At 37.2% G+C, this 14,718-nt stretch overlaps 1 protein-coding gene across 1 annotated transcript in view; it reads left to right on the top strand.

Moving 5' to 3' along the window:
* The window catches only part of RALGAPA2 (Ral GTPase activating protein catalytic subunit alpha 2), a gene marked incomplete at its 3' end in the record, with an annotated part of 131,040 nt that overhangs the window by 25,327 nt on the left and 90,995 nt on the right, over positions 1 to 14,718 (top strand). The window contains exons 8-16 of the mRNA XM_081998643.1: positions 278 to 416; positions 1,695 to 1,894; positions 3,509 to 3,739; positions 5,385 to 5,558; positions 6,460 to 6,597; positions 7,190 to 7,338; positions 7,764 to 7,875; positions 8,673 to 8,910; positions 9,442 to 9,606. Coding sequence (XP_081854769.1) covers positions 278 to 416; positions 1,695 to 1,894; positions 3,509 to 3,739; positions 5,385 to 5,558; positions 6,460 to 6,597; positions 7,190 to 7,338; positions 7,764 to 7,875; positions 8,673 to 8,910; positions 9,442 to 9,606 — 1,546 coding nt within the window. The remainder of the gene's footprint in view (positions 1 to 277; positions 417 to 1,694; positions 1,895 to 3,508; positions 3,740 to 5,384; positions 5,559 to 6,459; positions 6,598 to 7,189; positions 7,339 to 7,763; positions 7,876 to 8,672; positions 8,911 to 9,441; positions 9,607 to 14,718) is intronic.

Here is a 14,718-nt window from a genome sequence, read left to right on the forward strand (position 1 = left end):
CAAATTTTTAAAAAAACATTAATATGGCATTTTCTGTGCTTCACTGCATTAGAACAGCACAAATATGTTGGCTTCTAATGAGCTTGCTTTCTTTGATATGCTAGAGCCCTTGTGGGGCTGCTTCTTACTGCAGTTTGTAAAGTTCTCTGGGACAGTGCTAACTTTTGGTATCTCTTGTTAAAGTGTGATTGTTTATCTTCTGTATTCAATGTGGAATGATTGTCAGTGTAACACATTCACTTAGAGCTCTTTGTTTCTCTTTAACTCCATGACAAAGGCTGCAAGCTTGGAGTGGAAGAATAAGGAGAACCAAGACACTGGTTTTAAGTTTCTCTTCACCTTGTTTAGAAAATACTATCTTCCTCACTTGTTTCCATCTTTTACAAAGCTAACCAACCTCTACAAACCTGTTCTTGGTAAGTAGTGAATTTTGTCTTTTAAGTAGAAAAAGAAATAATGCTGACTGCTCTCAGTAGCATCTCTTACCTGCTGGCATATCATTACAGTTCTGTTGAATGAGGACTTTCCTCCCTTGTCTCATGTTTTGATTTTTTTTCTAGCACAACTTTTGATTTTCTGAGATAGCCCAGGAAGCTGCCGCTGCTCATCACTGCATAAAGGCTGGCCTGATTCTCCTTTCCTAAGGATGTTTCCACTGGCATAGCATTTATATTGAGTGAGCGAGGACTCTGTAACAACATGCTTTCTGGTTTGTTTGGTTTTTTTTAAAGAACTGGCAAGCTTCCCAAGTGTGAGGGGTAGCTACCTTAGTTACTCTTATTTTACTTACTGTTTCCTTGAAGAGAAAATGAGCGTGAAGGGCCGAATGAAAGGAAATGGAGATGTAAATCTACAGTTTAGGATTAAAAGCATGTTATTTCAGAAACGCTCACGTTTTTCCCCAATTTTCTACTGAATTATGTATTAGAGCCAGTAGGAGCAGTGGTGTTAATACTCACCTGATGTACTGCAGCCACCTCTTCATCATCCTTCCCCTCCCACCTCTGACTTAACTCTGTCCTTTGCAGTCTAATATTTGGTGTCTAAAATCACTTCAGTGCCACTTCAGCTGTGATGTTCACAGTTAGAGCCCAGGTCTTCCATGTTTTTCAGCTGTGTACAAGTGATTTTTCCCTAAATCTAAGCATCTGAATGAATTATGACCCAACCTATCTCCCTTCTGCAATCTTCCACTTCTTCCCATGTGTTCTTTCTTTTATTTCAGTTTGTGCAGTGCTCTTTGCACCTGAGTTAACTTCTCTTTCCGATGCCCGAAGTATCCTCCTTCTTCTTAGTCTTTGTGCTATTGAGTGTTCCAGAGCCGTCTTCTCTTTCTCACAGTACTTTATTAATAAAACTCTGTGAAACTTATAAAATCAACTTACGTTGTAGTAGTAGTTCTTTGTGTCAGATTTTGCCCTTCTTTTTGCAGTCCTTCTCTTTTGCTTTCCTTTGTTTTGCATGACACAAATTATAACCTTCAGAAAAGATCTGTGCTTTTATGTTCTTACTTTTCTTTAGGAGTATTAAAATTATGATATAATATAAGCATTAATATAATAACAGACGCAATGACTGACCGCTTTTATTACATATAGAGAAAATGGTGACATGTTCATTTAACCAGAGTCTGGAAGCAATTACAGTTTTTTAAGATTAGATTTTCATTACATCTTCTCCTTTTATCTCACCAGATATTCCTGATGTAAGACCAAGACCAGTATACATTACTGCAACACGGAACAATGAAAATGTCTATAGCACAAAAATCCCATATATGGCAGCTCGAGTTGTGTTTATTAAGTGGCTTGTTACCTTTTTTCTTGAAAAGAAATATTTAACTGCTGTTCAGAATACAAAAAATGGAGGAGAAATGCTCCCTAAAATTATTCAGGTGTGCTTTAAAGTTTTCCTCTCTTACGTACATGCTAACCTTTCAAATGATCACAATGCACTGACAACTGAAGCAAGAAAGAAATGCTACCCCTAAGTGAATAAATGATGTACTTGACTACTTGATTTTTTTTTTCTTTGGAGGAGGGAATCTCCAAGGGAAACACTTTAGTAGTAATTCACTAGAAGTTGGTTTGTTTCTTTTTCTCATGGCTGTTTGCATTACCAGCTTCATCAATATTACATTTAGACTTTTGGAATTTAATCTGTAAACTGTCATACTTATTTGTGCTATGGACCATTTCCCAGCAACATCAAAGGCTGCTTTGTTTTTGTCTTGATTATAGCAGCTATTTACAATGAGGTATTAGAAAAATACTTCATTTTCAAATTGCTGGTTCAAATTACTTCCCTTAGAATTAGGGACTTCATGATGAATTTTATAGAAATAGATGCGTTTTCTCTTAAGAGACTCTCTGGCTTCCTGTTAAAAAATTAGAATCAATGTCAGCTTATATTTTTCTCTTGAATTGTAGGTCACTGTCAAATCAGGATTCAGCAGAAAGGCATACATTAAGTATTGTGGTAGAACTGTATATTTTCCAATTGTTTTTGGAGTTCTTAACTGTAGAAATTTGAAGCTCTAAACCAGCTTAAGTGTAGCTTACCCACTGCAAGTGCTTTTTTAATTGATCTTTTCTTTCTCATTGGAAATTCCACCCTTTGTATAAACTGCTGTGCCATTCCAACAGACATAGCCTTGAAAAAGAGTTTTTTTCTTTTCATTGAATTTTATAGACAGCTGACACCAGATAAATATTTAGGTTGCGTAATGGTATTGCTGCCCTCAAAATGGAAACTGGTCAAAAGTTATCACTTAGCTGAAGCTGTGTGCCAGCTTGTGGCACACTTTGAGTTAGTGGTTTTGAAGTTCAGTGTGCCTCGCTAGTGTGGTTGAATCTTACCAAAAAAGTTCATTGTGAAAAGCAGTAAAGATGTTACTGTGGCTCTGTTACTGCGACTCTGTCACTGCTCACTTGGTCGAACAGAGGGCAGCCTTATTAATGTAAACACAAAGCAGAACTGCATTTGGGCGATGCTTTGAGTTAGCGTAAGTTGGGGTTCTTTTTCTGGTAACTTGAAAGCAGGTTTTTTTAGTCCTCTTTCTTGTCCTGGATGGATCATTTTAGCCACATGTGGTTTGAGATGTTGCAAAATGCATGCAATGCCAGAACAACACCTGACAAAGATTTGTCAGGAGTAATAATGTGCAAGAGTATGAGCCAAATCCCCAAGGGACTTGAGGCTTCCTCTTCACTGTGTATGTGCCTTCCTCTGCTCCCAGCACTGCACGCCTCCCTCTTTTTTGTCTTACAGAGTGGATAAGTCAGCTGTTCTGGGTGGGGAGGGCCCATGTGAAGTATACATCATGTAGAGTTTAAGACGAAATTCTTTCTTGGATCAAGTAGTAGACTGAAAATTATACTTCCTGACTGCTGGCATCCCAGTGTGTGGGGGAAAGAGCACTAGTATTTTGAGTTCTTCATAAGCATTCCTGATTTTTGGTGTATGCTATTTCAGTTATTTAATTAGGTGTGTGTTGTCTTCTGTGTAGACTGTTGGTGTTGTAAACCAAGATAAAAACGCAGAGCTGGAAACCAGCTTGTCTTACGCAAGCGAGCAGGAGAGAAGCCATTCTAACAGCAGCACCTTGTCTGACAGAAGGCTCAGCAATTCCAGCCTATGTAGCATCGAAGAGCAGCATCGGACTGTCTATGAGATGGTGCAGAGGATCCTCTTATCCACTCGAGGATATGTTAACTTTGTTAATGAGGTGTTTCGACAAGTAAGTGTGTGTGTTTATTTGCTATTGTATATATTTTGGTTTTTAAAGGAAATGTCAGGGTTATGAGAGAGCACCGCGAAGGCTGTTGGTCAGGTAACTGTTCAAATTTGATGTTAATCATACCCGCACCCTTTTTGGAGTCCTTCCTAGGTCTAGTTTTAAGGATAAAATTATGAAATTTTATAATATTGCTTGGGAACTGAATATATATATAATATAATTTATAATGTTGCGGGAACTGAAGCTTGTTGCTGATGCCAGTTGGCAAGGTGTCTTATTTGAATGGGCCACTTTATTTGTTCTTGATATTATGATGTAATTTAAAGGTGTGTAAAGAGGTATTAGCTTGCAAATTTATTGTTTGAATTAGTAAGATTTTTGTTCCTGTGATCAGCGTCAGTATTTAATGCCAATTTAAACATTGATTGCTTCTACTAGTATTTTTCATTAATTTGACACTTTTTCAATTTTTTGGGATAAAAATACACGTGGATCTACTGGAGAGCCCCAGTGTCTCTTTTTTTGTGTCCAGTAGCAAGGTAGAAATGGGTTGAAGCAGCAGTTCCAGGTCACATAAATGTGCAGAAGATGCTCTCTAGCAGCTGAGTGAAAACACAGGTTTTATTGTGAAGTATCTTGTGTGGCATGGTTCAGGAACTCCTTGTACCAGTGCTTTTCATTGGGATGGATGGCACTTTGACAGCAAGGAGTACTTTTGTGTATCTGAAGAACTGCTGTGGCGTGCTGCCCTCTCCTGGTGTTTGTTCAGAGTATGTAAGGTTAGGTCAGCTGCCAGGGAGCAAAGGCTAACGTGATGCACTGCTTTTATCTATATTCAATATGATCAGCGTTCAGTAATTGAAACAGAAATGGTATTTGGATCCTTTTTGTGTTTACCTCTCCCTTACTGGAATCTCACTGGTTGCTGTGAATTCCTCTACTCTTTTTTTTTTTTTTAAATTCTATTATTTTTTCTTGCTACCCTACTTCTTAGTCTTTCTGAAAGCATTCTGTGTAGTGCTTTTTCATCCTGCTGATGAGCTGCTGTTTCTCTAATATTCTAGCAGTTCACTTTCTGCATCCTGAAGTTGAGAGTGTCTGTCAAGACATTTCCAGAAACTTCACATTCTTGTTGTATGGCATATATAAACTTGCTTTTGCTAACCCTTCTATTTCTGCTGAAATCAGCTATTGGATGTTGCACTTCATGCTGGCTAGAGACAAGGAAGTGTACTATGTGATGCAAAGATTTCCCCCGACCTGAGCAAGATACCTTTGTAGTGGTTTTGCAGCTAAAACTAAGTTTAGCCTGCCAGACCTCTCTGGCTAGTAGTGGCTTGTGAGATGAATCCCTGTTAAGTTAGAGAGCTTACAAGGAGCAAAAACAATCACTATGTTTTTGTCTGAACAATTACAACATGGAAGTAATTAGGAATTACTAGTTATGGAGTTGTGAATGATTTGGGTATATGCATAAGTTGTTGATTAATCATAACTCCTTCTAGAACAGACCTAAAAGTAAAAATTACGTATCTTTTTCTATATTGAACTGTATTATTTATGGGTGGTGCTGTGGTGGTGTGTTTATTTATGCATGCACATCTATGTCCTATGTGTAGTAAAATTGGTTACCTTTTCAATTTAGGCTTTTTTATTGCCGCCTTCTGATATATCTGCAACAAGAAAAGTAGTTAAGGTATATCGAAAGTGGATATTGCAAGAGAAACCTGTGTTCATGGAGGAACCAGACAAAAAGGAAGACAGTCAGGACGCTGTTATCAACTTAGAGGATTCATCAGTACAAACGGACGGTAAACATGTAGGGTATCAGTGTTACTTACTTTGTTCTGTTCACCTACAATATAAGACTTAAGTTTTAGACTTGCTTTGTAGATGAGTAGCAATTTTAAAAATGTGTGGAAAGTCAAGATTAAAAAATCCTTTTATTTAAGACTCAAAATGTAAATAATTATTGAGTGTTCAGTAGCACTTACTGTGTGCAGGGAAAAATTGCAGCTATTTTGAAAAACATGATTTGTGAATTATTCCCTGTCTATACAAATATGACAGGAAGAGCTTAATGGAAGAAATACTAATAGGTTCTGCAGTGATAAAATTTAGTCTGGCCTAGTGCATGTAGTGTATTTCCTTTTGGTGGTAGTTACTTAGGAATCTGACAGTATATACTAATTTGTATATACTGGATGAAATATTTGGATTCAGACACCTTAATCTAGGAAATTAAAGTGTAGATACAAATTCTGTGCATCATCTTTTTAATATCCTATATTGAACCATCAGTGAAAGTTGACTTTGATGCTGTTGACACTGTGAAGCTATTTAAAGGGAAGTTTTGTTCTACTGAGAAAGAGGTTTGAGTTGTAAAAACATAGTGAGAATTACAAGGTCTTGCCAGATTATTTTTGTAGAGGATTTATAGTTTTGCCAGGCTTAAATTCATCTGTTACTACAATCAGTGACCACAAAATGTGATATAAAATATTTTAAATAACATAGCTCTTAAAACTTTTACAAACCTTTAAATTCTATATACAGTCTGTTTGTTCAGAGATTAGGAAATAATAGACATGAATTCCTTGCTGAAATGAATGTAGGACATGACATCTTGCTATTTTTGCTTTTAACATTTTAAATGATTTTGAATAAGTATGGACATATTCCTTTCTGCTTTCTCACTAACTGAATCATGTTTTTGAAAGCTTTCCTCTGACCATTCAGGACATAAGCGCTCATCCAGCTGGGGAAGAACATACTCCTTTACCAGTGCTGTTAACAGAGGATGTGTATTAGAAGATGAGGACAAAAATGTTAAAGCTGGTGCTCAAGCTGCATTACAGGTGTTGTGTACAGAAATGTTACAAGGCTGTGACTTACCTAATCACGTAGTTTACGCTACAAATTATAATATAGTCTCTGAGATTAAGGAAAACTACCATCAATTAATGCTTTTTGTAAGCTACAATTTGTACTTCATTTATGACTTTTAAAAAAATTTATATAAAACCATGTGACCATGTCTTAGAGCCAGATGTCTATATTTAAGAAAGGAGGAAGATTTTTTTTTTCCCATGTGGGCACTAGGAATTAATCAGAACTGTACATTTGCTTTCATTCAACCTTATTTGTTGGAAATATTGGCAGTTGCTTGAGCATATAATGGCAGGAAATGAGTAGCTGGAGGAATGGTACTCTTGCCTGAGCGAATAGAAAAGATACCTGCAAAGGTGTGTGTAATGCACACCTTTGGGTCTGTAATGCCACCTGACTTTTCGCTAGAATGATGTAGAAAAATAAATGATAGGTAATACATGAAACTTGCTCCAAGGGAAGTGAAGGGTTTGACTGGAGGAGGACAAGTATTTTATTGTAAGTCTTGGCTTTTTTTATTTCTGACACTGTGTAAACTGACTGTAAATGCCTGTCTTGAAGGTATTCTTGACAAACTCGGCAAATGTTTTCTTATTGGAACCGTGCATTGAAGTCCCTGTGCTTCTGAAGGAGCAAGTTGATGCTTGCAAAGCAGTTCTGAGTATCTTCAGGCGCATGATAATGGAACTATCAATGAATAAAAAGACATGGTAAGCTTAATATGTTCTGCATCATTTAAGAGAAAATTATCAACATTTAAACTTCATGGGAGAACTACTGGATAGGGAAAAGACAAGCTTTCATGGGGCAGACCTTGTTACAGAAGTTACACTTGTGACTTGCCTCAGAATCAATTTGTGAGATTGCAGGTTCTACCGAGTCTACACCATTGCGCTATTTGATTTCAGGGTTCTGGCTAGTATTTCCATTCCTGACTTCACCTTCTCAAAAATTAGTTTTTACAGCCCACAACCAATACGTTATTTTGCAAATGATCTGTGAAGTCTGAAGTGTGATCACATAGTCAATAACTAAGGCTTACTGGACAACTAAGAGGGGTTTTTGGTATGTGAAAATTAACAACTACAGTTAATTGAATATGTGAAAAAAGAGTACAACTTTGTTTTGGAACCAGGGAGCAGATGTTACAGATACTTCTTAGAATAACAGAAGCTGTGATGCAGAAGCCGAAAGAAAACCAAATAAAGGATACGTTCGCTCAAAGCATGTCGGGATTACTTTTCCGAGTGAGTGTTTGGGGTTTTGTTATTTGTTTGTTTGGGATTTTTAATGTTGTTTTTTCATGATGATTACCCATAGTTTTAGTTAAGTACTATTGTACAGTACTACGAAATGTACTTGTAAAACATGAAAAAATTCTCCTTTGCAGTAATACAAGTAATTATTTTGAAAACTGTTCCTAACAGAGGGAGACAGATTGATTTGATCTGTTCTTCAGGGCTCTATTACAAACTGGGGTAGAACAGGCAGGCACACAGTCTCTGTGGGATATCTTCAGTGAGTATCTCTAAAGAGTAAGCTTGATGTAACTGTTTTCCTAGAAGTTCAGCTGGCAAGTCGAAACTGAGTCACACTGAATGAGATCAAAACATTTACACATTGTATAAATAAATAAATATATATTATACATCTCTACATGCTCAGCTGCGGTATCTAGGCCGGAGTGTCACAAGCATAGCTCAGTCGCCACAGTGATGCTGTAGGTGTAGGAGACAGTTCTTCATTCTATTATTATACACAGCATATTATTTCAGCTTACCAGAGAACATACAGACTACCTGAAACATACATTTTGGAATTTTTAGATTTCCTTAATCCGTAACTTTCACAATTATTTACCCACCAAAACCTTCTGGGAAGGTTTTTTTGATGAAAAATAGCTATGCATAATATCTGTGCATCATGAATAGTCAATGCTAATATGCAGGTGGGTGTTGACTTCATCAGCATGTAGGTTGGTGTTGGTGTGCTGAATTAATCTTGACAGAAATGCATGAACTGTTGCTTGTTTCTTTTCTTTCAGACCCTCATCGTGGCTTGGATCCGAGCAAACCTGAGTGTTTACATTTCTCGGGAGCTGTGGGATGAGCTGCTCAGTGTTCTGTCTGCCCTGACGGACTGGGAGGAGCTCATTAACGAGTGGGCCAATATCATGGACTCTCTAACAGCGGTGCTAGCAAGAACTGTGTACGGGGTAGAAATGACAAACTTACCCTTGGATAAGCTCAGTGAACAAAAAGAAAAAAAGCAGAGAGGAAAAGGTTAGTCTCTGTGCTTCCGTGCTTTTTGTATCAAACAAGTTAAATATTTAAGTTTAATCTTAAAAATTAATTTTATTTAATCTAACATTAAATACTACTTAATCTAGTATAAGAATCTGTTTACTCAAATGTGAAATGCTTTGGATTCATGTATTGTCATACTTCATTGTGGGAGGAAAGGTAATTGGGGTCAATCAAGATAGCTATTTAGCAGTTTTTAGTACGCGCTTAAAATCAGTTTTCTGTGTAGCGGAAATGAAATGTGGTTTCCCTGTGCTGTAGTCTGACATAGTCATCAATGTAAAAACTATTTTCCATGTATTTTTATTAATTACAGTATTTTAGCTACTTGGAATTGATGCACATAGTTGAGGTAGTGATTGTTTTTTATTAATAGTAAAAATTTAATTTAAAAATTGTTTAAAATATTAATTTGTTCATGTCTGAGTGCTTGTAAGTCCATTCATACTTTAGCAAAAATATGTGCTAAAGCATACGATGCTAGAGATTTTTGTTTTCTTTATCTCTAAGGTGGCATTTTAGAGCCTCAGAAGACAGCTGTAGTGGGAAGATCTTTTTCATTAAGCTGGAAAAGTCATCCTGAAGTTGTGGAGCCTATGAGATTCAGAAGTGCTACGACCTCTGGAGCGCCAGGAGTTGAGAAAGCAAGAAATATTGTTCGTCAAAGAGCAACAGGTTAGACCATAACTAAATGCTTATGTTCCCAAATACTCAGTAACACTCAAGTTTTAAATCTGCCTTTGAGTTGTGGCTGCTTGCAGAAGTAGTGCAACTTAATAATTAAAGGCCTAAACAGTGCTGTTGCGTACCTGTGTCTGGATGTCTTGACTGCTAGCAGTATGAATAAAGAATCAGAAGTATTTTTGGAAATTCTAAATATATGCTTTTAAATACGTTACATTTAATTACAGGTTAGTCCTGTGCACAGTATGTTTTTTTGTAAAGAAGTAAAGTACATTCCCATTTTTATCAATTCATGAGAAAGCATTTATTAACATCAGTCAGGTAATATATGTTGCTTCTGTACTTTCATACAGCCAGCTATTTACTGTGAGCACAAGATAAACCAGATATTTAATAAACAATTTCATTCTTTCTTATTTACTTTCTTAGTGTGATGAGGTATTTATAGCATCTCCTTTTCCTTTTTTTCTCTCATGTTTACTTCTGGAAAGAGGAAAGCAGAAGGGAGAACGGGGGTGAGGAATGATGGGGGACTGTCTGAGACCCCCAGCATTGAACAGATGCCTGATTCTTCAAGCATTTCAGCAGCCTGAATTTGATCTCTCTCTATTTCATGGTAGCATGTTTCTGTGTTCCAATTCGATGGGCTATGGATTAAAACTCTCCATAGAAAATCTCCTGCTTTTGAATGGAAGATATTTCGCTGTACAGCTTCCTTCCTCAATCATAACAGATCAGTTGTGTTTCTTATCAGGAGAACGTGAAGGTGATTAGTATGTTTTTGTGGCTACAGGCTTCATAACTAAGCCACAGCCTTCAGCTTAGATCACAAAACATTTTGGCAGTGGAGTCAATTCATTCTTTGTGTCTGTTTTATTTTTAAACTCAACGGGTTCCTATTTGTGCTCCAGTGGAGAATTCTTTCTTTCTTCTGCTACAGCGTTTCTCCCCTAGACTTTTCACCAAAGCAGTAACAGAGAACTTGGAAGTGTTGATCAGCAAGGACTTTTCTTGGTTGTGTGAATTCAAATTTAAAGGAACTTCCTGCCTTAAGTAAGAAAAGTATGTGGTGGGGAGCAAGTAGGTTGTCAGGAGGGTGAACTGCATGTGTAAAAAGCCCTTAGTTTCATTTTGTATGGCATGGTCAGATAAAAAGAGAATTATTCTGGCTTTCATGGGATTTGTGATGACCAGTGGCTCCCAAATTGGCAGGTGAAAAAAGTTTTATATTTGCATTTGCGCTTATAACACATTTTATATATTTGAAATTATTATTTATGTCCCTTTTCTACAGTAAGACTATTTAGAAACACACAAAACTCAGGTACTAAGCCTCCAAAGGTGTCATCTTTCGGAATGAAATGTAGCAGTCCCTAAGATGAATACAGAAACCAGGGCTGTTCATGGGAAGACTTTCTTGAGCAAAGTGGACATTTTGGGAGAAGTGTCTCCCGCTGGCGGCTTTAAAAACAACACCCCACCCCCTAAGTCAACATACATATACCAGAGCAGCTTTTGCTTCCAGATAAGACTTTCTTTTGGTCTGCAGCTTGTACCTGGAGTTATAAGAGTAAGAGCAGAATATTTCTGCAGTAGCAGAAAATCTTTTGACCACTACCCTACTTGAGTATTTTTGCTTCCTCCTTCTTCCCCTCTGTCTTCTAAGTGTCAGCATTGACATTGCAGTGTACAAGCAGAGAAACGGTGAATAAGTAAATAATTTTTTTTTTCTAATAAATTTCTGCTAGACTTCTTTAATTCAGCATAACTTTTAGTAATACAACCGATAATAAATTGCTGCTTTTCTCTCAAGGAGACTTTAAGGTTGTGGCAATTTGATATTAATGCGTAAAATACCAAGTTTTTAATGATGTTAGCCACGTTGGAGAGTGTTTTTCTGGTGGCCTTTCTTTTTCTAAGAAACTATGAACCCATTTAGGTGTTGCTGTTTTGAAGAGAAATTCAGTAAGATATGCATTCAGACTGCACTTCCCTTATGATGACTTAAGAACTCCAAAGGCCTTCACGTAACTCGCATCCCTTTCATCATTCTACTCAGAAAAGTGGAAAGCAGGGCTCAGTACCCCAAAACCAGACTCCACAGGATAATTCAGGATATAAGGAGCTTCAGGAGGTCGTCAAGACTAACCTCCTGCTTGGAGCAGGTCCAGTCAGACCAGAGTACTCGGGGCTTTATCCAGTCTGGAGCTGGAATGCCTTCTTTTAAAAGCAAAATCAGAGGCAGCTGTATCCTTAGCTCAATTTCTGAGAAGCACACTATTCCACTTCTCAGGTGAAAATGGATTGTTTCCAGCAGAGGTGAATGAATGTAAGAGGTAGCTGGTTTCTTTGGGGAGCATAGCTAGCAGAGGGGAATTTGAATAAGTTTTCCATTCTATATTGAGCTGTATGTACTGCTTACAGGTACTCAATGGGGAAAAAAAAAAAAGGGTAAGTCAAACTAGTCCAGAGATAGGAATCATACACTAACAAAATGAAATATTCCACATTGTGTAACTGCTGTGATTGAGAAATCACTGATTATTGCACTTTCAATGTGTGAGATACAGTTGCATGTTATTAACTTACAGCTTATAAGAAATGCATCTGGACTTAATGTTGTAAAACTTTTTTTTTTTTTTTTTGGAAAAGCGTTGTGTTTCATTTTATCATGACATTCAGAACCCCAAATATTTCATTATTTTTTCTGACATAATTATTGCTTTATTTTTTCCTGGAAGCTAAGCGAAGCCAGTCTATCAGCAACTGTGTTCATCTTTATGAGGCTTTGCCAGCTACTAAAAGCGTACCTCTTCTGCTTCACACTGTGAGCTCTCTTTTACCTGGTATCTCTTACACTTCTTGCTCTCACAGACTGTCAGGTACTGTACTTTAAAGTCATCTTTTACATAAATGTTCTTTATATTTTTAAACTGCTGTCTGTCTATTCCCTTTCTGTCCAGTTGATTATTCTTTAGCAGTGTGGAATGAGATGTTTTGCACTGGTTCTGTTTCCTGTGCCTCAGATCTGTTCAAAACATGGCATTGGTAGCCATTAGGAGACAAACAAGTTTAATGAGATCATATCTTGTCCCTTTTCAAAGTTACAAAGGGTGGCAAAAAATGGCTGCTTAAAACACATTTTTTTGTTATTTTGTCACTGAGTTCGTTGTCAAAATAGGTAACCTTTTCAGGGAAAAGGAGGAGAGCAATATCTTTGCAAGGAACTACTGTAGAACGTAGCTGAATGCTTGAATGTATGAGCTAGTGCAAGCAAAATATGCAGTCGAAATGCAGCTGATAGAGCTACTTGATTGAAAAGAAAAATCTCATTCTGTCTGTGTTACACTCAGTTACAAATCGGTGCTTGCAAATGTGGATTTTTTTCTTTTAAAGATTTCTTCCTCTAATTATTGATTATATTCCCTAGTAACTAAAGTAAAATTTATTTTAACTTCTTAATAAATAAATGTTTTTATTCATGTTTACACTTTCAATTACTTGATTTATTAAACATTTCCAAGCAGTTGTTAAAGTTTGAATATAGTGCAGACCAAATATACTAAGGGTTAGGAATGCAAAAACTAAAGGCAACAATCCAGATTTGGGCCTTTTAGTGGTTATTTAGGCTGAAGTGGGCATATTTTTTGCTCGAAAGTGTAGTAAATTGCTTTCCTGCTTTCAATACAGTCTTGTCCTGTGGAACTTACTGTTGTGATAAATAAAGCTCGAACAAGTGCTAAGCATACAACTTCTGAACTGAATTCCATACTGGTACCCAGACATAGATGTGAAAAATGGATGTAGTGGCCTGAGAATACAAAGCTACTGTGGCTTAGGGCATTTGTCCTATCACCTAGCCGTGATATGTGGGTGGAAGCAGTGAGAGTTCTCTATCATGTTAGCAGACCTTCTTTTATTTCTGTTTCCAGCTTGTAAGCCTCTGAAAATAGGACCTTCTGTCACCTCCCACATTTCACTTCCTGGGAGGGATTTCTGACTCTTGAGCCCTAATCAGAGTTAGCTGCTGTAGCAAGATGAGAAAAGTTTTGTGTATGTGGTGCATTAGGGCTCTCTAGGGATTCCTATTCTGTGCGATATCTTTAGGGTTTTTTCACTTCGTGCTGCTTGGTTATCTTCAGTCGTAACACTGAAATTGTTCTAGCTAGTGAATATGGGCAATGACCGGAAAGACAAACTTCTCTTTTTTGTTATTTTATTTTATTGTTTTCTGTAAGACATTTAAAGTCAACAGTGACACTTTGAGGTCACTAAATATCAGAACAGTTAGTTTTTGTACATGTGTATTTGTGAGATAATTTTCAGAAATACACGCAATCTTTATTAAGTATTCAAGTATTAATTAAACTCACTTCATAGTGTAGATTGAATGAACTGAATGTACTGTTCTCCTCTTGCAGGCTGCTGCAATCTGTGTATGTTGGTCTGTAATCTCTGATCCTGAGGGGCTGTGCTTCTTGCTCATTTCTAAATAAGTGTAGTGTCAATGTCAGTGCCTATGGAGCAAACAGAAAGCAGAGCAGAGGAAAGGAGAGAAAAGGAGGAGAATAGAAGGGTGGTGGAAAGGTCACTTTTATTTAAGGTGCATATTATGTAACAATATGCAGAGAGAAATACAGAAAACTTAATAATTCAGCCCATGTTCTTTATTGAAAAAAAGAAATTCAAGGATTCTTTGTAAAAGTTGCTACAGCAGCATTTTTCATAATTTTTTTAAAAAGGAAAGTAGCATTTGCTGTGCAGATTGAACACCTTGAACAGGCTGGTGGTTCTGTTGGGTCAGCTTTGATGGAGTGTGTGGGCCACCTCTTTGACTGCTTTCTGGGGAAAGGCTTAGCAGTTAGCTTAAGTATGGTAGGTGGCATTAACCGGTGTCATGGCCGTAACTAAAAGCACCAGTACTGAATGGGAACATACTTGATTCTGAGTGTTATTGTCTTCCCCCGCACTAATGCTAAGAGAAATGCATTTCTAAAAGCGTCGTGTTGCTAGCTAATCTCAAGAGTTCCTGTTGTTCCTTCCCCAGGAGGTCAGTTTACTTTCTCACTTGCATTGTCATACCTCTCTCTCCTTTCTTTTTAT

The sequence above is a fragment of the Phaethon aethereus genome (assembly GCF_964289735.1).
Source record: "Phaethon aethereus genome assembly, chromosome: 3".
In the NCBI taxonomy this organism is placed as follows: domain Eukaryota; kingdom Metazoa; phylum Chordata; class Aves; order Phaethontiformes; family Phaethontidae; genus Phaethon; species Phaethon aethereus.